Source organism: Aquarana catesbeiana, linkage group LG02 (genome assembly GCF_042186555.1).
Source record: "Aquarana catesbeiana isolate 2022-GZ linkage group LG02, ASM4218655v1, whole genome shotgun sequence".
NCBI classification, from domain to species: Eukaryota; Metazoa; Chordata; class Amphibia; order Anura; family Ranidae; genus Aquarana; species Aquarana catesbeiana.
In genome coordinates this window covers 182,268,099-182,289,787 of record NC_133325.1, presented here as the reverse complement: position 1 = coordinate 182,289,787, position 21,689 = coordinate 182,268,099, and the positions used below count along the sequence as shown (strand labels likewise).

General features: G+C 43.7%; 1 protein-coding gene across 6 annotated transcripts in view; it reads left to right on the top strand.

Moving 5' to 3' along the window:
- Window positions 1–21,689, top strand: part of SMARCC2 (SWI/SNF related BAF chromatin remodeling complex subunit C2) — a 157,013-nt gene that overhangs the window by 66,676 nt on the left and 68,648 nt on the right. For all 6 annotated transcript variants that reach the window (XM_073613982.1, XM_073613986.1, XM_073613985.1 and 3 more), the window contains exons 14-18: window positions 11,353–11,483; window positions 11,577–11,648; window positions 14,555–14,668; window positions 14,784–14,937; window positions 15,277–15,393. In XM_073613982.1, coding sequence (XP_073470083.1) covers window positions 11,353–11,483; window positions 11,577–11,648; window positions 14,555–14,668; window positions 14,784–14,937; window positions 15,277–15,393 — 588 coding nt within the window. The remainder of the gene's footprint in view (window positions 1–11,352; window positions 11,484–11,576; window positions 11,649–14,554; window positions 14,669–14,783; window positions 14,938–15,276; window positions 15,394–21,689) is intronic.

Genomic DNA, 21,689 nt, shown 5'->3' with positions numbered 1-21,689 from the left:
GTGCTGGAAATCTATCGGCTTTTTTTCTTATTTTTGCTAGGAACAGTTTGCAGATCCGATGGAGATTGGTTCAGCTATTGGAGGATATGTTAGATATCTATGCGATCAATTGGATCCAGATTTGGATCGTTTTCATCCAAGAGTGAGACAAGATTGTCAATAGCTTCCACTTTTTGGGATCTTAATTGGGTTCCATCATTAACACTATTATCGTAAAGCTGTTTAAGAATTATTTTTCGTGCAATTAGCTGAAAATCTTTGATCGCTTCGTATTTATCGATATCCTCATTGGGACAAAAGCTGAGACCTTTACTTAAAATGTCTTTTTCAGCATTAGTAAGGGGATAATGGGATAGATTAATAACATTTAGAGAATCATCGCCCTTTAACATCCTTTCAGAATTTCTGTTGTCATTTGAACTGGTAAAGGGGTTGGGCATTAAAGATGTACTCACCATAGACGTGAAACGAGAAGAAGGTAGTGTAGTGGAAGTAGAAGGAATAGAGTTACCTGACACCCCGTGATTAACCACTTTCCCGCACGGCCTATAGCGGATTGACGGCCGGGCGGTGGTTCCGTTATCCTGACTGGGCGTCATATGATGTCCAGCAGGATAACATGCTGCCGCGCGCCCGCGAGGGGCGTGCATCGCGGCGATCGGTGAAGCGTTGTGTCAGTCTGACACACCGCTACACCGATCTTGGTAAAGAGCCTCAGGCGGAGGCTCTTTACCACGTGATCAGCCGTGTCCAATCACGGCTGATCACGATGTCAATAGGAAGAGCCGTTGATCGGCTTTTCCTCACTCGCATCTGACAGACGTGAGTAGAGGAGAGCCAATCATCGGCTCTCCTGACAAGGGGGGGTCTGCGCTGATTGTTTATCAGTGCAACCCCCCCTCAGATGACCACACTGGACCACCAGGGAAGGGGGCAACATGTGGATGGCCAGGTATGTGCCCAGTCAATGCCCGATCTGTGCCAATCAGTGCCCACAAATGGGCACTGATTGGCACCATTATATTGCAGTGATGCCAAGCAATGCCACCCTTAGGGGCATCAGTGGCACCAATCAGTGTCATCAGTGCCACCCATCAGTGTCCATCGGTAACACCTGTCAGTGCCCATCCATGCCCATCTGTGCCACCTATCAGTGCCACCCATAAATACCCATCAATGCCACCTATCAGTGCCCATCATCAGTGCCCGTCAGTGCCACCTCATCAGTACCACCTCATTGGTGCCACCTCATCGGTGCCCGTCAGTGCAGCCATATCCGTGCCCGTCATTGAAGAAGAAAACGTACTTATTTACAAAAATTTTTAACAGAAACAAAGAAAAACTTGTTTTTTTTTCAAAATTTTCGGTCTTTTTTTATTTGTTGCGCAAAAAATAAAAACCGCAGAGGTGATCAAATACCACCAAAAGAAAGCTCTATTTGTGGGAACAAAATGATAAAAAAATTGTTTGAGTACAGTGTAGCATGACCGCGCAATTGTCATTCAAATTGCGACAGTGCTGAAAGCTGAAAATTGGCCTGGGCGGGAAGGTGTCTAAGTGCCTGGTATTTAAGTGGTTAATAGACTCATCACTTTGTCCCTGTTCTGTAATGTGTTTTTTGGAAGTTTTTTCTTGCGATCCGCCACCATGAGAGTTTCTTTTAGTTTTATTGTTTTCTGATCCTAGAGGAGTTATAAGAAGAGGCAGACAGAGATGAGATAGAGGAAGCATCTGAAAAATGAGCGTCAACTTTCTTAGATCGCAGCGGGCGATTGGTTTGCATATTTTTTCTATTAGGCTGAGATGTGTTCCAGGAAAAGGCTTTGCCCTCCCAGAACGCATTTTTTTTGTCTTTTTTAATCAGAATTTGTCGATTTAAAATTCTCCAAATGTTCGCCTAGTTCCTTATCTAGTTGTACGTAGGCTGAATGTTCTCGGTATTGGGAGAGCGTACTGTAAAGGGAGTCTAAGTCTTTATCTAAATCTCTGGCTCTACTGGCATACTCACTCTCAGTAATCCCATCATACCCCTAGAGCATAGGAGCAGATTGTCTTCCCAGGCTTTTTTAAAAGAGGGACTTATATTTTCCATTGTTGGAAAAATTTGTGGGCGTAGACCAAAAGGGGCTACGTTGTTTTTAATATACTGATCAAAAGAGTGAGTATTCTGGTAGAGAGAAGACTTCTTCTCAAGGAGATTCCTCAGATTATAGAAAGTGGATGCCAGTTCGGTGTCTTTCTTTTTCTTTGAGTGAAAAGTCTTTGCCAAAACCTGTCATTAGATTTTCCCAATTTTGACCGGCGTATTTGGCCATGGTCAATAGTCAAAGTTTTTAGATTAATAAATTTGAAAACATATATAGTCTGAAGAAACTGATAGGTAACCAGATATAAACTAGAGTCAGATATATGAGGCAAAAAAGTTGAGGATTGGGTATTTGCTACCCTGGGAGTAAGATGTGAAAGAAAGTTTTGCCTCATCTAAATGACTAAACTGCCTGTGCGTCCCATCCCGAATGCAGATAGTAGAAAAAGATTCCTCAAAAATGGGACGCCAGGCAGTGATAAGTATAAAAATTACAAAATTTATTATGCGGTACAGTAAGATACAACATGAAAAACGTAAATAGCCAATGATAAAAGCATATGTATGAAAACCAGCTGAAGGAAGGAAGGAGGCCCGCAGACTGATGTCCAACGCGTTTCAATTACACATTCAGTGTAGATCTTCCTCAGGGTTCATGTGGCCTTCAACACCTCAAACGCTGTAATTCTGTGAGCATAGTAAAGTATACAACCTCAGATCCTGCGCAAAACATCATTGTGCATCGTATAGTTACATTTAAACTTTATGATAAACAGCAATTATAATCTCTGCTTAAGACCAAAGAATGGAAAAAAAAAATTTGGATTAGAACAAAAAGTCAACTTGATTGCCCAGCACCTGACGTTTCTCCCCTCTTTTGGGTGAAAGGTTATGTCAGTTTGGTACTTTTAGTGTGTCCGTCGGGGCCATGCAGGGGGCGATACCTCGGTGTCTGGATCTATTGTGCTCTTATGCTCTATTTTCATTTCCCTTGCCCTGCTTTACTATGTGGGGTTTTTCGCCTGACTTGGTGTGTGGTCTTGTGTCTGCTATGCAGGATCTGGTCGCTAGAGTGCTGTACACCTATTTAGTATGTATAACGTACCTTTGTATGTCATCGCGTGATGATACACTCATGCCGCGTGACGTTGTGACGTAGATTGGTCAAGTGACACCGCCGCGTCACAGGACACTTCCTTTCACCATAGTGATGCTTGATATCACTGCGGAATGCGGATCAGATTCTGGATGGGTTTAGTTTTGGCGCCAAATAGCATCAGGTGTCGGGCTGTGATTAGATAAGCTGAGTCCAACCGATCAACAATGAAAGCACTAGTATATAAAAACGCTGACGCTAGCACCCTGTTAGTCTTTCTGGCATTGCACTCGACAGACTCTACACCTTTATTCCACCTATAACGGCAAATAATTTACTATTCTTAGCAATATAGTTTTGAAAACATGGTTGTGATCCCTGGGCCACTATACTTGTGGCTTTTAGAGATCCATTACTATTCCTACTGATGGATGATTTTTTTGGTTCCTTTTTTTTTTTTTTTATTGAGGATTAAAACTACAGGACAGCTTTTATTATGATCCTGTCCGGACAAAGTCCCACCACACAGTACGGGAACATTGCTCTGGTTGGTCACATCCTCCATGAGCTACATTTTTTAAAATAAGGTATGGACATAGCTATTGAATATAGAGTGCATATGCATCTACTCACCCTTCTTTCAACCAAGTGTTTTGAATGCTAATTTAACCTTAATATCTTCACATTTAGTGTGACACAACTTGCTGTAGTAAATCCCCTTTAAATGATCAAGAGCAACTTTTGGGAACACAGACCGATCCATGATACCCCGGTTGGCGCTCCCGGTCTGGCCCTTACTGATACCTTTATCTTAGTACTTGAATGTCTGTCTACTGCCGGTGAAATTGTTTTATTATTTTTTTATATAATTGCTGTTTATGATAAAGTTTAAATGTAACTATAGGATGCACAATGATGTTTTGCGCAGGATCTGATGTTGCATACTATACTATTCCCATAGAATTACAGCGTTTGAAGTGTTGAAGGCCGCATGGGCTCTGAGGAAGATCTACACTGTATTTGTAATTGAAATGCGTCGGACATCAGTCTGCAGGCCTCCTTTCTTTCTTCAGCTGGTTTTCATACTTGTTTCCCATACATATGCTTTTATCATTGCACAGCTATTTATGTTTTTCATGCTGTATCTTACTGTACCGCATAATAAATTTTGTAATTTTTATACTTATCACTGCCTGGCGTCCACTTAAAGTCCCATTTTTGAGGAATCTTTTTCTACTATCTCAGGCCAGTAAGACTTAGGGCAGTCTCTAAGGTGGTTTGTTCCATCTTTTGCCAGCAGAAACCTGGTAGGTTAAGGACACCTCTTGGGTGGGGGTCTGTCATTGTCCTCAGTCTTTGCCTTACATTTGCTCTTGGAGCAGACATTATGGGCTCATCATTGTGAGACAATTAAATGGTGGCAGTTCCAAAGTCAAATAGGAACATGAGGTCTATCTTAAGATCTTAACCCGCTGAACATCCTGTTTTCAGATAGGTTAGATGTTTCAGTGATGACCTCTCTGCAAGAGGTAGATTTTGGGGTCCATAATCATCTTTAAACCCTCATCTTCATCGGGCGGTTTGTCTCCAGACTCATCAAGATTTTGCCTGGCGTGAAGCCAGGAAGTGACATCCACAGAAATATGTGGGTGGGAGGTTTTCTCTTTCTTTCTCCAATTGGTAGAAGAAAGGAGTTTGTCCTTAAGTACCGTTAAGGGTCAGGGTTCGTCCCTATCCATGTTTTTCCAGGGGTTGTTGTTTCTCACTCCTTTTTTCATACCTCATACAGCAGGTAACTTGGACAGTCCCGCCTGTCAAGCCATTCTTGTGTCCTTGGGACTTGAATTGGTCTTGACTGTCCTTGCAGAGGCCACTTTTTGAACCAATCAGGGGATTCTGTTGGTCCTTTTATCTCAGAAGGTGGCTTCTTTGCTTGCTATCACTTCACAAAGTGGAGTGTCAGTATTGGCGGCTCTTTCGTGCAAGGAGCCATTCTTGGTCTCGCATCACAAGGTGATGTTGCATCCTCATCCGTTTTTTTTTTTGCCTAAAGTGGTTTCTAGTTTTTCACTTGAATCAGGGCAGTGTCTTGCCTTTTTATATGTCTCCTAAATCCGCAATCGGCAGGAGAAAGATCGCTACCTACTCTAGAGGTAGTTCACACGCTCAGGGTCTACTTGAGTTGTCATCACAAGTCAAGAATCCTGGTTGTGCTGCCAGAAGAGCCCAGGAAGGGCAGGCGGCATCCAGGTTGAATATTTAGCAGTGGATCTGCCAGTTTATCAATGATGCCTATGGTTTAAATGGCAAAAAAAAGAAAAAAACATTTTCTTTATCGTACATCATGGGACACAGAGCCATAGTTATTAACTTAATGGGTATATAGCCACCTTCAGGTGATGGACACTGGTATACCCAATAAAGGAAGTTCACTCCCTATATAACCCCTCCTCCTTCCAGGAGTACCTCAGTTTTTTCGCCAGTGTCTAAGGTGTTGCAGGATTTAAACAGCCTCCTTAGACCGGATCCATCCAAAGTGCCACTGAGGCCAAGGTGGATGGTACCCGGGCCTCGCTTAAGAAGAACGAGTTTTTTGCCTGTAACGCCTCTCTTTGTAGGGCTGAACCCCAGGACCCAGGACTTTTTTGGTCATGCTACATTACCTAAAGTTTTTCCTGAGGGGTGCTTTACAGGTCCAAGGGAGTGGCCGGTCTTTGAAGGTTTGCTAAACGCAGCCCGCCGTGATGGGTGAAGTTTGGATCTGTCTGTTACAGCAGTATTCTGCAGCGAGGAAAAGGTAAGGGAAGAAGCCTAGGAACAGTAAAAAGTCCACCTATGCTTATTTCTTACATAAGTAAAATGTTGTCATGCCTAAAGTCTCCACTAGAGGGAGTAAATGCATACCTTAATACGTTGCTTCTCAGTCGGCTCAGAAGTCCCAGCTAAACAGCACGTGTGTGGTCTCAGCAAGCCAGGGGGGATCCTCATCCAGAACATTTCCCCCCTGGGGGAGGGAGGTACAACTGTAGCTTGCTTTACCCCCACCCCCCCACAGGGTGCGGTGGCAGCGGCTTCTCACTTAGAGTTTATTCTTCTATTCCCCACAGAAAGTTTTTAAACTTCCTGGCTCCCAGCTCTCCCTTGCCTCCCCTTTCACTGAAGTAGCATATCAATGCCATCCGCGCGTGTGTGCCACCCCCAGGTGCTGGGAATGCCAGTCGTGTCTCCACACTGTCATCCTCACCTGAGATACCAGATATGGCAAACCAGGGTGAGTCATTGGGACCAATTGGTGGTGCAATTGCTTCTCTCATTTCAGCCCCTGTATACGTGAGGGAAGATGCGTTCTCCTCCACTCTGCAGAAGGAAGATTAGCAACTAGAAGGAAGATTAGCAACTTTAATCGCATCCCCTATCCAAAAAGATAGGAAGCGTGTTAGATCCCCCTCCCCCACCTCAGACCCCTTACCAAGGAAACAGTGGGTAGAGGATGAGGGGCAAACCGATTACTCTTCTGCGGAGGAAACAACGGTAGATGAACCTTTTTCAGCCTCGCAATCTGAGAAATTGCTGACACAATCTCTTACGGAGATGGTTCGTGCCTCTTTCAAGCTACTTCTAGCAGAGTCAGCTGATAGTACTGTTTCTTCTTTAGGTTCCTTAAAACCTTCACAGTCTTTTCATGCGTTTCCTGTACATGCATTACTAGAAAAGCTTATTTATACTGAATGAGATCACCCAGATAAGCATTTTCTCCCTCCAAAGAGATTCACAGCACTCTATCCCATGGAGGAGAAATTCACCAAAAGATGGAAGGTACCAGCAGTTGACGTTGCAATTTCCAGTGTGAATAATAGTCTAACTTGTCAAGTAGACAATGCACAAATGCTTAAAGACCCAACTGATAAAAGATTGGAATTTCTGTTACAATCCTCTTTTTCTTTGGCAGGTGCGGTTACTCAGCCTTCAGTTGCGGCAATAGGCATCCCTTAGGGACAGATGCAATAGGCATCTGTCCCTAAGGGACCAGTTTAGACAGGCCCTTAAAGAGGTCCCTGCACAACAGGCCCATGATTTGGCCGAACTACCAAAGGCGCTATGTTTTGCCATAGACACCATGAAAGATTCTATTCACCAGGCGTCCCGCCTTGCGCTTGTGCTGGTACACATGCGTAGGACCCTGTGGTTAAAAAATTGGTCAGCCAAAACACCTTGCAAAAGGCTTCTGACTAGTTTCCCTTTTCATGGGGATCGACTATTTGGGGAGGATTTGGACAAATGCATCCAAACGATTTCTAGTGGGAAGAGTAATCTTTTGCATGTTAAAAGAAAGTATAAATGTCATTCATTTAAACTGACTCTTTCCCCTGCGCCAGGGGCATCCACCTCTAGGCAGTGGCAACGGCCTCCACCGTCAGACTCTAGAGGAAAGCCTCAGGGTCAGGCCCAGGCACAGAAGACCTGGAGCTGGAAATCTGCAAAGCAGAATACTAAAGCCTCATTATGAAGAGGCGCTCCCCCTCGCCAGAGTGGGGGGAAGACTTCTGCAATACTCAGAAATCTGACAAGAGGAAATTCAGGACAGATGGGTCATCTCCATGGTGTCTCTAGGATACAAACTAGAATTTTGGGAGTGTCCACCGTCTCATTTTCTGAGATCAAACGTTCCCAAAGATCCAGGAAAAAGGCAATCTCTGTTTCAGGCATTAGACCGATTACTAGCTCAGAGGGTGATCATACAGTTCCCCACAGAAGAGCAAGGTTTGGGGTTTTATTCAAACCTCTTTATGGTACCAAAACCGAATGGTGATGTCAGACCCATTCTAGATCTAAAGAATCGAAATCAGTGTCTGAAGATCTGCTCCTTTCGCATGAAGTTGATCAGGTCAGTAGTTTCTATCCTACAAGGAGGAGAACTTCTGACGTCTATCGACATCAAGGGATGCATATCTGCATGTCCCTATATTTCCCGCTCACCAAAGGTTTCTGCAGTTCGAAGTAGAACAGCAGCACTTTCAGTTTGTAGCCTTGCCCTTTGGGCTAGCCACAGCTCCCCGGGTGTTCCCAAAGTATTGTCCCCACCTCTAGCCAGGTTAAGGGCACAGGGCATAACAGTCTTGGCGTACCTAGAGATCTATTGCTAATAGACCAATCGGTGGCTCGTTTGGAGCAAAGTGTACGCATTACAACCAATTACCTGAAAAGTCTGGGTTGGATTCTCAACCGCTAAAATAGCTAGAGTATTTGGGTCTGATCATAGATACAGCCCAGAAAAAGGTGTTCTTGCCTCAGGAGTGGTCAAGAACCGAAAGAGTCTTGCCCATCAATATCCTAGAGATTCGGGCAGTGCATCTGGCTCTGAAGGCCTGGACTTCCAGGTTACGGGATTGTCCTGTCAGGATCCAATCCGACAATGCCACAGCGGTGGCCTATATCAATCACCAAGGGGGCACCACGAATCTTGCAGTGCGGACAGAGGTGAACCATATTCTAACTTGGGAAGAAAGGAATGTTCCGTGCTTGTCAGCAGTCTTCATTCTGGGAATAGAGAATTGGCAGGCAGACTACCTGAGTCACCAGCAGTTATTCCCGGGGGAATGGTCTCTTCACCCCGACATTTTTTGGGCTGTTTGCCAAAGATGGGGGACTCCGAACGTAGATTTTCTAGCGTCCAGATTCAACATGAAGTTAGTCAACTTTGTGTCCAGGACAAGGGATCCACTCGCATACGGAACAGATGCGTTGGTGACCCCGTGGGATCAGTTCTCTCTGATCTATGCATTTCCCCCTATTCAGTTGCTACCTTGACTTCTTTGCAGATTCAAGCTGGAAAGAAAGCCCGTAATTCTAGTAGCACAAGCATGGCCCAGAAGGTCATGGTATGCAGAAATCGTAAAGATGGCAGTGGAGGATCCATGGTCCCTTCCACTACGGCCAGACCTACTCTGACAGTGGCCGATATTCCATCCTACCTTACGAACGCTAGATTTAACGGCTTGGCTATTGAAAACCACATTCTGAAGAAACGTGGGCTTTCCGGGTCAGTTGTCTCTACTTTAATTAATGCAAGGAAGCCAGCTTCCAGAACTATATATTATAGAGTCTGGAGGGCATATGTTTCCCGGTGTGAATCCAAGGATTGGCACCCTCTGAGATATATCATAGGCAGAATTCTTACCTTTTTACAATTAGGGGTAGAGATGAAGTTGGCCTTGAGTGCTAGTAAAGGCCAAGTCTCAGCTTTATTGGTCTTATTTCAAAGACTGCTTGCTACAAATTCTTTAGTCCGGGGTTTTATGCAAGGGGTGATGTGGATTAATCCGCCAGTTGGATCACCTTTGAACCCTTGGGATTTTAATTTAGTTATGTCAGTGTTACAAAAACAGCCATTTGAACCGATACAGCGTATTCCCTTAGTCCTTCTGACAAGAAAGCTGGTGTTCTTGGTTGCTATAACCTCAGCAAGGAGGGTTTCGCAATTGGCTGCTCTTTCCTGTAAAGAGCCATACTTGATTATTCATGAGGACAGAGTGGTGTTACGCCCTTGTCCAGATTTTTTGCCAAAAGTGGTCTCAGGTTTTCACCTGAACCAAGATATTGTCCTGCCATCGTTTTTTCCAAAACCATGTTCCAGGGAAGAAAAGTCATTACATTGATGTGGTAAGAGCGGTCAAAGTCTATTTAAAGATGACTGCTCAGATTCGGAAGACTGATGTCTTATTTATTCTGCCAGAGGGTCCTAAGAAAGGACAGGCAGCGTCGAAATCCACTGTCTTTAACTGGATTCGGCAAGTTATTAATTCAGACTTATGATTTAAGGGATAAGATTCCCCCTTTTCAAGTCAAAGTGCACTCTACCAGGTTGGTTAGTGCTTCTTGGGCAGTGCGTCACCAGGCCTCCAGGGCTCAGATCTGTAAGGCCGCAACTTGGTCTTCAGTACATACATTCACCAAATTTGGGTGGCTGTAAGGTAGCATGAGGATATCACCTTCGGGCGCAGTGTGCTGCAGGCAGCAGTATAAGTCCTCAAGTCTGGGGGTACCCTGCGGGTTGTCTCTCCCTCCCCTCAAATAGCATTGCTATGGGACATCCCATTAAGTTAATAACTATGGCTCTGTGTCCCATGATGTACGATAAAGAAAATAGGATTTTTATAACCGCTTACCTGTAAAATCCTTTTCTTGGAGTACATCATGGGACACAGAGGTCCCTCCCCTCTTTTTGGGGTTTAGATATATTGCTTTGCTACATAAACTGAGGTACTCCTGGAAGGAGGAGGGGTTATATAGGGAGTGAACTTCCTGTATTGGGTATACCAGTGTCCCTCACCTGAAGGTGCCTATATACCCAATAAGTTAATAACTATGGCTCTGTGTCCCATGATGTACTCCAAGAAAAGGATTTTACAGGTAAGCTGTTATAAAAATCCTATTTTTCTGGGGAGAGATTCTCTACCAGGAGTATCTTGGGCCATCCATCATCGGATGTCAGTGGCCCATGTGTACAGGACCACTATTTTGATCTTTTGGTTTATACATCTACAAGGTTTTTACCAGGTCGATGTCAATCACATAGAAAATACTGCCTTTGGCCTCAGCATATTACAAATAGCGGAGTAGGTCCTCCTTTGGTGGCAGTTTCTATAATAGTGTCTCCCTCCCCTCAGGGGCATTGCTTTAGGACATCCCAGATGGTCATTATTATGGTGCTCTGTGTCCCGTGATGTACGATAAAGAAAAATAGATTTTTCTTACAGCTTACCTGTAAAATCCTTTTCTTGGAGTACATCACGGGACACAGAGGTCCCTCCCCTCTTTTCTGGGATCTTCATTGCTTGCTAAAAAAACTGAGGTACTTCCTGTATGGGAGGGGTTATATGGGGGGAACTTCCTGTCTGTTGGTTGCCAGTGTCCATACACCTATAGGTGGCGTATAACCCAGATAGTCATTATTATAGTACTCTTTCTCTGTTGTAACACTACAACATTTCAGTCCACTAGTCTTTTGTGGATACAGTATTCAAGCGTTTGTGAAGCTGTGTATAAATACTGGGCCTGTCCTGTCTACGTTTATCCATAGACAAATGCATATTGCTATAAACAAATTACAACTAGAGAATTTTCCCCTCAATATTTAACAATACAGCTAATAGATCTTTGGTCCTATTAGGAAGAAGATGAGAACTCTTCTGGGATCAAAAGTGAACAAGTGAAGACCTCTGACCTTCATGAAGACAACGTAACTGAACAAACGCATCATATTATTATCCCCAGCTATGCGGCCTGGTTTGACTATAATAGGTACGTATTACAGCCATCTCCCTTGTTACCTAACTAATTGATGTTACTTCAAATCGTTGTTCATCTGATGTGATCATTGGATTCTTCTTGCAGTGTACATGCAATTGAGCGCCGAGCACTGCCTGAGTTTTTTAATGGAAAGAACAAGTCCAAAACCCCTGAGATGTAAGTATTAGCCCACATATGAATACTGTTTATTCTATTGAAAATTATAGTTATTTAGCCAGACTTGTTTCCTTGTAGGTCTTAAAAGTTGCCCTATGATGATATATAGGGTATGCTCCACATGACCAATAACATAATCTTTCCATTAGCATCAGGATTATGGCTAAGCGATTCACATTCTTGCTTGTAGTTGTAAGGGCATGGTCTCTACATCAAATAGTTTGTAATATGTAGCTTCTAAGCCACATTTTCTTAGAGTATGTGTGATTGTATCAGGTTGTTAGCTGCCCTGTAGTGGGGACTTGTGTGGCTGCCTCTATGTGTTGCCTTATGTGTGGTAGAAAGCTGCTCAATATATTGCTATTAAATGTGTGAAATAACTTGATCCAAACACAATAGTTACTTTAAAGTGTCAGGCAGAGTCTCTGTATTCAAATCCCTGACTAAGTTATTGACTCTTTATTAACCACTTGCCTTCCAGGCCTTTTGTGGCACTTTTTGTTATCAATATTGTTTGCTGGAAAATTACTTAGAACCCCTGTGATAGACTCACCCGGGACAGAGGCTTTTGGAGGGGACTGAATGCTGGCCTCTTGCCTACTGACTATGGGTCCTGGCTTTTAAGGGAACGCTACTCTTTGTGAGGCGTATGCCTGGGGACCCTTGGAGTAATGTTACTTTGGATTCAAGTCTATGTCTCCCCAAGACACACAGGCTCTGGGATCCATGTTAAGGGCCTATATGCCTCATTAAAAATAGTGACTGCTTCACACTGTGAGACTAGCAAATTCTGATGTCATCAGCAAGCCACCTGTCTGGGGTTGTCTACTATAATATATGGGTAGTAGGGTCCCACAGGTTTCTGTGCTGGGACCAATCCTATTTATTTTGTTCATAAACGACCTGAAGGATGGGGTAAACAGTTCAATCTCTGTATTTGCGGACGATACTAAGCTAAGCAGGGCAAGAACTTCTCCGCAGGATGTGGAAACCTTGCAAGAAGATCTGAACAAATGAATGGGGTGGGCAACTACATGGCAAGTGAGGTTTAATGTAAAATATGCATTTGGGTGGCAAAAATATGAATGCTATCTATACACTGGGGGGAGAACCTCTGGGGGAATCTAGGATGGAAAAGGACCTGGGGGTCCTAGTAGATGATAGGCTCAGCAATGGCATACAGTGCCAAGCTGCTGCTAACAAAGCAAACAGAATATTGGCATGCATTAAAAGGGATTAACTCCAAGGATAAAGCGATAATTCTCCACTCTATAAGACTCTGGTCCTGCCGCACCTAGAGCACCTAGAGTATGCTATCCCCCAGGAAGGATGTACTGGAAATGGAGCCAGTACAAAGAAGGGCAACAAAGCTAATAAAGGGTCTGGAGGACATTAGTTATGAAGGAAGGTTGCGAGCACTGAGCTTATTATCTCTGGAGAAGAGACACTTGAGAGGGGATATGATTTCAATTTACAAATGCCATACTGGTGACCCTACAATAGGGATAAAACTTTTTTTGCGGAAGGGAGTTTAACAAGACTTGTTGCCACTCATTAAAATTAGAAGAAAAGAGGTTTAACCTTAAACTACGTAGAGGTTTCTTTACTGTAAGAGCGGCAAGGATGTGGAATTCCCTTCCACAGTCAGTGGTCTCAGCAGGGGGCATCGATTGTTTCAAAAAACTATTAGATAAGCACCTGAACGACCACAACATACAGGGATATACAATGTAAATCTGACATATAATCACACACATAGGTTGGACTTGATGGACTTTTTTCAGTCTCACCTACTATGTAATGTGTCTATTGCAAGTAGGTCTAGTGTGCCTCCTAAGGGTGTTTCACCCATTGTTATTTGTGCTAATTAACTTAGCTATTGTCTACTAGCACACTACCTTTGTGGGCTGTGTTTATACTTGTAATAATGTGTCCTTTTTGTATTCACTGTTGTAGGGGCTGAATAGTCTAGGCACCTAGGCTGGTTAAACTGACTAGTTAATTATGTTTCTGGTTACAGTTGTATTGTTAGGGTAATATGATCAGGAGGGGGGATGTCCTCCTGGTGTATATATTTTGTGTGAGATTTCAAATAAACAGTCCTTATTCTGGTTCACTCCAAAACTGCTGTTGCCTAGTTCTTCAGGTAACTATAGCCAGATTCACTGATCTTGTGTTTCAGGAGCTTAGGAAGCATCTTCTTGGTGGAGATACCCAGTCAGGGTGTCCGGATTGCATCACAACCCCCAAACATTATACCTTTTTTTTGTTGCAGATACCCTAGGGAATAATTTTTTTTTATGTCACACTGTATTTACGCAGTGGTTTTGCAAACGCAATTTTTTGGGAAAAAATACGCTTTAATGAATAAAAAACAGAACACAATAGTTACCCCATTTTTTTTGTATAATGTGAAAGATGAAGGTACACCGAATAAAAAGATACCTAACATGTCAAATTGCGTACGCTTGTGGAATGGCGAAAAACTACGGTAATTAAAAATCTCCAAATGCGATGCTTTAAATGCCTTTACAGGTTACCTGTTTAGAATTACAGAGGAAGTCTATCGCTAGAATAATTGTTCTCACTCTAAAGTTCACGGTAATGCCTCACATGTGTGGTTCGAATACCGTTTACATATGTGTGCACGACTTAAGTATGCGTTCGCTTCTGCGCGTGAGCACAGAGGGATGGTGGTGCTTTACATTTTTTGGTTAATAATTCCAGTTGAAAAGTGGTTCGCCATTACTAGCTGATATTTGATTCTCTCAAAGGTGCCAAACACAGGGGATGCACACATATTCAGTCATTTTTACCTATTTTGCCACCTTCCAGTTTTTTTAAATATAAAATGCATGCTAAGTAATCAGTGCAACAAAATGATGAAAATTATTTCCATTCTTTAGCTATTTGGCATATCGAAATTTCATGATTGACACATATCGGCTGAATCCTCAGGAATACCTCACTTCAACAGCATGCCGACGCAACCTGGCAGGGGATGTTTGCGCTATCATGAGGTGCGTATGACAATGTTTTCTTATGAAAATTAAAAGGGTGACCTCTGTTGTGATAATTCCTAGCAGAACAGTTTGTGATGGATGTTTCGTTAGATTTTTTGAATGCTTCATACAGGGTCCATGCCTTCTTGGAACAGTGGGGATTAATTAATTATCAAGTGGATGCCGAGAGTCGTCCTACACCAATGGGACCACCTCCCACTTCGCATTTTCATGTCTTAGCTGACACACCATCAGGACTGGTACCACTGCAGCCCAAAACACCACAGGTACTCTTGTTTCTATTTATTGCCTGTAACTAAGGTGCTTTACAGGGACTCAACTGCCATACATCACATAAGTACAGCCACTACTCTGAGATGTCAACTGTGTTTCAATAAGACGAGCAGTCTTCCATTTCTGATGTTTAACCATTTACTGGACTATTGCAGTTATCTTACAGGAAGCCGTTTTACATTCAGGTGATTGCTTCTCAGCTTAGATATTTTTTCAGTATTTAAGCATTTATCCAAGTTTCTGATAAAGCTTTTTTTTCACACTTTACTTTCTTATCTTTCCTTTTTTTACTTGTCTCGCATGTTTGTTTTTCATTTCTATTTTCCTAACAGACCTCAGCCTCACAGCAGATGCTTAGTTTTCCAGACAAAGGTAAAGAAAAACCAAGTGACCTGCAAAATTTTGGCCTAAGGACTGACATGTATAGTAAGAAGAATACAACATCCAAGGTGAGTTTCAAGGTCTGGTTCTACAAAAATAATGCACCCTCTGTTGAGGAAATCTGGGGAACAGTACATTACTGTGATTACATTAAAGCGGTAGTAAACCACCACAAAAGGGAAAAAAAATTGGGCCCTCTGCAGGTTTAAGTCATAATGTACTAATATGCACCGCATCCTAGAACATTCTGACAGATTTACCTGCACATGGAGCCCTCCAGCGCAGAACTGTCACGGCTCCCCCCCCCGCGCTTCCATCCTCACCTAGCCTTCCTTCCGGGTTCACAGGCTCCGGCTGTATGAATGGCCGGGGCCGTGATGTCACTCCCGTGCATGCGCGTGGTAGCTCTGTCATGGAACTATGAAGGTACGGTACAGGTTTGCCATCTCTTCAGAGCACATGCGCCGGTGACTTCACCGGCTGCATCCCTTGTGAATATCTCCTAAGCCATGTACGTTTAGGAGATATGTCATGGAACTCTGAAGGTACGGCACAGGTTTGCCATCTCTTCGGAGCACATGTGCCGGTGACTTCACCGGCGACATCATGTGTGAATATCTCCTAAGCCATGTAAGTTTAGGAGATATTCACTGTACCTACAGGTAAGCCTTATTATAGGCTTACCTGCAGGTACAAGTTAAAAAGTGCACTTTACTTCCACTTTAAAGTGACTATAAAGCAAAAATGTTTCTTTCACTTTTGGATAGCATAGGTAATGGTTAAAACCCTCTTTTTGCCATCTGTCCCATTTACCTTCACATTTTATTTGTAGACACAACAGGCAATGAGAGCAAATCCCCAAAGTGAGGTTAATCTCCTCTTAGACAGCTATCACCAGAACAGAGATCCCCATTTAAAGATTTCCTCTCTGTTCCTGTTCTGGTGGCAACTCAGAATTGTACATTTCCCATCACATTTATTCCCAGTGATGTTGGTCTACAGGATGAATAGAGAGAGTTAAAGTATAAGTTCACCTTTGTAAAACAAAAAAATAAATGCACATCTTTTTTGCTGGAAAAAAATGTGCATTTATTATTATTATTATTTTTTTTTTTTTTTTTGTGATAAGCCTTCAAATCAGCAGATCGTGGGAGCAATGCAGGGCTCTTGCAGACAGTCTGAGTAAGCTGTCTGCTATTACCTCATACATCAGGTAGTTACACACGGACGGGAACACCAAATTAACTACCTAGAGCGCTCAACAGCGCGATGGTAGTTCATTGAGAACTACAGGCCGACAGCTGCAAAGGAGGTCGTTTTCACATTCTTGTCGTTTCCACATTCATAGAATGTGAATGAAAAAAATAGGGCTGGGTGGGCGGCGCCCCACACGGCCGCGTTTTTTTTTTTTTGTTTTTTTTTGTGACCACAAGTGGGGGGGGGGCTGAAGATCCCCCTCTTGCTGTGGGGGTGGGAGGGGTGCTGCATCTGTAACGTGTTACACCCTGAATATGGGTGTAACATTTTACAAAGGGTGAACTTATTCTTTGCTTCCAGGGCCTTTTCTGGCACTTTTTGTTCACATGTCACAATTAGTATTTTTTGCTAGAAAATTACTTAGAACTCCCAAACATTATATATTTTTTAAAGCAGAGGCCCTTGAGAATAAATTGGTGGGCTTTGCAATATTTTATGCCACACAGTATTTGCGCAGTGGTTTTTAAAACATTTTTGGGGAAAAAATACACTCCTCTTATCCTACATCACGGGACACAGAGCCATAGTAGTTGCTATGTGGGTTATAGGCCACCTTCAGGTGATGGACACTGGCTCGCCCTAAATTAAAAAGTGCACTTCCTATATAACCCCTCCCACTGGTGGGAGTACCTCAGTTTTTTTGCCAGTGTCTAAGGTGTTGGTCATGAGTAAAGATGTGCTGTGCTGAGCTCCACTGGAGCAATCCTTGCTGGGGCTAGCCATGCAGCCGGATCCATTCAAAGTGTCGTTTTGGCCGAATTGAATGGTACCCAGGCCTCGTATCCGAAGAAACAAGGTCTTTCTGTAACGCTTCTCTTTTTAGAGAGCTGGACCCCGGGATCCAGTACTTTTTGGTATTAAGGCCATAAAGTTTTACTGGCGTTGGTGCTATTACAGGTCCAGGATTGTTTGTTTCCTGGAGGATCCCCAGCTCCTGAAGGTTTAATGGAACACGCCATGAAGGGTGAAGATTGGGTCTGTTGGTTTACCACAGAAAACCCTGCGGCAGGAAAGGTAAGTGGAGTTTTTCTAAGAAATTTTCAAAATTTTCTTATGAATGTCTCCTTTAATTAGTAAATGTTGTCATGCCTATGTGTCACCACTGGGGGCTGTATAGAGCACTTATGTCTCATGCTTCTCAGAGAGCCCACAATGTGTGCAGGAAAAAGCAGTTTTCTCTTCCTCCGGCTGGCAGCAGACCTCCAGCAAGTCTGGGGGGGTTTGCCTCCCCACCAGACGCCCCCCTGTGCTGTTTTTTCCTCAGGGAAGGAGCTCTTCAAAAAAAAAGCGAGAACAGCACGCCGCTCGACGGCTTCCAGGCCCCTCCTCCGCCATTTTTCTCTGTTGATCCCACAGGATCGGAGCTCGTGCTTGTGTGGGAAAAGCTTTCTTTTGAAAGGAGAGAGGAAGGGCCGTAGTGATGGGGGGGCGGGGCTTAGCATGGCGTTGGAGTCCTCCAGCTCGGGGAATGTGTGTTTTAAAGGCACCATTGTTGCTGGCAAGTTGCGGAGGGACACAAGAGCGAAGGTATATATGAGGTTTGGTGGCACAGGCATTCCTTTGACACATTTACTACTGCATCAGGCTGAACATTAATAACAGCAGCAGAGCTGGACTATTGCTCAAGCAATGCATGCATTCCTTCTGGTAGTACCTCTGCTTTGTGCATCGGGCTATGGTCAGAAGGGAGGTTAAAATCACCTCAAAAAAGGATTCTAGAAAGACTATAGTCACTAGACCCATCTCAGAAAAGATGGCATCCTACCCTGAGAGTAATATGGCTGGTCAGAATGAGCTATCAGGAGGGGCAAGTGTTGCAGCTGCTTTTAGCATTGCAACCCCTGTATATATGACTAAGGAGGTTTTTTCTCCAACCATTCTAAGTTTGGAGCAAAAAATTGATGGTCCCCGTCCATTGCTCAGGACCCTCATGCTTGGTACAATCTCTCACTGAATTGGTCTGCTCCACATTTTTACTGCCAATAAGCGCAGTCAATCGATGAGCCCACCTCTGGTTTGGGTTCACTAAAGCATCCTCAATCTGTTCATGCTTTTCCTATCCATTCATGGCTAAAAAAAAAAAAGCTTATGTATTCTTAGTGGGAGCACCCAGGTAAACAGTTTTTTTCCTCCAAAAAAAGTTTTCAATACTTTATCCTATGGAGGAAGAGTTCTATAAGAAATGGGGATTTCCAGCAGTTGACACTGCTATATCCTCTGTCCCTGACTTGTTCAGTAGACAATGCTCATATGCTAAAGGATCCAACAGATAAGAAGTTGGAATTCCTTTTTAAAAGCTATATTTCGCTTGCAGGTTCAGCCTGCGCTGGCAGCAATCAGAGTATCTCAGTCCTTAAAGGACAAGTTTATGGAGGTACTCAAGATTATTCCTGATCAGCAGGCCCAAGATTTGGCCGGGATATCAGAAGCGTTGTGTTTTACAGTAGACGCTATGAAAGATTCTATTCTCCAGGCCTCACGGCTCATGCTAGGGTTGGTACATGTGCGTAGAATCTTATGGTTGAAAAATTGGTCAGCCAAAGCGCCATGCAAAAGCTCTTAGCCAGTTTCCCATTTCATAGTGAACGGTTATTTGGAGACGATCTGGATAGGTATATCCAAAGAATTTCTAATGGGAAAAGTTCCCTTTTACCAGTTAAAAAGAAGTTTAAGCATTTTTTCTTTTAAATAGTGTTTCTTCCTCGGTGCCAGGGGCATTAGCCTCCAGGCAGTCATGACGGCCTCCACCGTCAGGTTCATGAGGTAAACCTCAGGGTCAGTCCCAGGGCCAAAAGAGGACCTGGGGGAGGAAACCCTCAAAACAAAATACTAAAGCCTCTTTTTGAATGGGCAACCTTGCTCTCTCAAGAGTGGGGGGAAGGCTTCTACAGTTTTCAAAGGTCTGGCAGGAACAATGTCTAGACAGACGGGTGGCTTCCTCAATCTCTCTAGGTTACAAACTAGAGTTCCGAAAGTTCGTCTCCTCGTTTTCTCAGATCAAACGTTCCCAGAGATCCAGTGAAAAAAAGTCTCTTTTTCTAGCTTTGGATCAAAGAGTGATATCGGTGGTCCCCTTGGAAGAGCAAGGATTAGGGTTTTTATTCAAACCTTTTCATGGTTCCAAAACTAAACGAGGATGTCAGACCCATTTTAGATCTCAAAGATCTAAACCGGTTTTTGAATATCCGTTCTTTTCGCATGGAGTCAATCCGATCAGTAGTCTCCATCCTACAAGGGGGAGAACTTCTGGCGTCAATCGACATCAAGGATGCTTTTCTCCATGTGCTGATTGTCACTGCTCACCAGAAATTTCTGCGGTCGAGGTAGAAAATCTTCATTCCAGTTTGTAGCTCTGCCTTCGGTCTAGCTACTGCACCTCGAGTGTTTACAGAGGTCCCGACTCCTCCTTTAGCCAGGTTAGGGGCTCAAGGTATAACGATACTAGCTTACTTAGACGATCTACTCTTGATAGATCAATTAGTAGCCCGCTTAAAACCAAAGTTTGGTTACCACAGTCAGCTACCTGGAATACCTAGGTTGGATTCTCAACCTAGAAAATCCTCCTTAAAACCATCAAGAAGATTGCAGTACTTGGGGCTGATCATAGATACAGCTCAGAAGAGGGTGTTTTTGCCCCAGGAAAGGATCAGTTCCATAAGGGAACTGATTCAGTTGATCAAAACAAAGACGAATCCTTCTATTCTACTTTGCATGAAATTGTTGGGAAAGATGGTGGCTTATTTCAAGGCCGTTGCTTATGCGCAGTTTCATTCAAGACTGCTGCAAAACCGTATCCTGTCAACTTGTAAGAAGAAGGTCCAAGCTCTGGAATTCCCAATGCGTTTATCCCCCAAGGTACGTCAGAGCCTCAATTGGTGGTTAATATCCAAAAATCTTCAAAAAGGAAAATCCTTTCTACCAGTTACCTAGAAGGTGGTAACAACAGATGCCAGCCTTCTGTGCTGGGGAGCAGTCCTGGAAGAAGCGTCTGTCCAAGGGAAATGGTCCAAATCAGAGATGACCTTGCCCATCAATATTCTAGAGATTCGGGCAGTACGCCTGGCCCTGGAGGGCCTGGACGCTCAGACTACGGAATTGTCCTGTCAGGATCCAATCCGACAATGCCACAGCTGTGGCCCATATCAATCACCAAGGGGGCACGAGAAGTCGTGCAGCCCAGAGAGAGGTGAATCATATTCTATCTTGGGAAAACAACATTCCTTGCCTATCAGCAATTTTCATTCCAGGAAGAGAGAATTGGCAGGCGGACTACTTGAGTCGCCAACAATTGTTCCCGGGAGAATGGTGCCTTCACCTCGACATCTTTCTGTCAATATGCCAAAAATGGGGAGTTCTGGATGTGGATCTGTGTGCGTCCTGTTTCAACAACAAGATCGACAACTATGTGTCAAGGACAAGGGATCCGATGGCATACGGAACCGATACCTTGTTTTTTTCCGTGGGATCAGTTTTTCACTGATCTATGCGTTCCCTCCTGTTCTGCTGCTTCCGCCCCTTCTTGCAGGATCAAGCAAGAAGGGAAGGAGGTAATTCTTGTGGCCTAGGAGATCTTGGTTTGCAGAGATCGTAAATGGCGGTAGGGGACCCTTGGACCCTACTGCTATGGCCAGACCTTCTCTCGCAAGGTCCGGTATTCCATCCTACCTTACAAACGCTAAATTTAGCGGTTTGGCTATTGAGACCCACATTCTAAAAGATTGTGGGCTGTTAGCTTCAGTAGTTTCTACTTGGTTAATGCTAGGAAGCCGCCCTCTAGAGTCATATACTATAGAGTCTGGAAGGCATATGTCTCCTGGTGAAAATCCAGTGGTTGGCACCCCAGGAAATATTTCATAGGTAGGATCCTTGAATTCCTATAGATAGGATTAGAAATGAAGCTGGCCTTGAGTACTATCAAGGCCAGATGTCGGCTTTATCTGTGTTTTTTCAACAACCACTTGCTTCACACTCTCTGGTTCATAACTTTATTCTGGGGGTAACACAGCTTAATCCTCCAGTGAGGTCACCCCTGAACCCTTGAGACTTAAATTTAGTCCCATCGGCTTTGCAGAAGCAGCCTTTTGAGCCAATACGAGATATTCCCTTG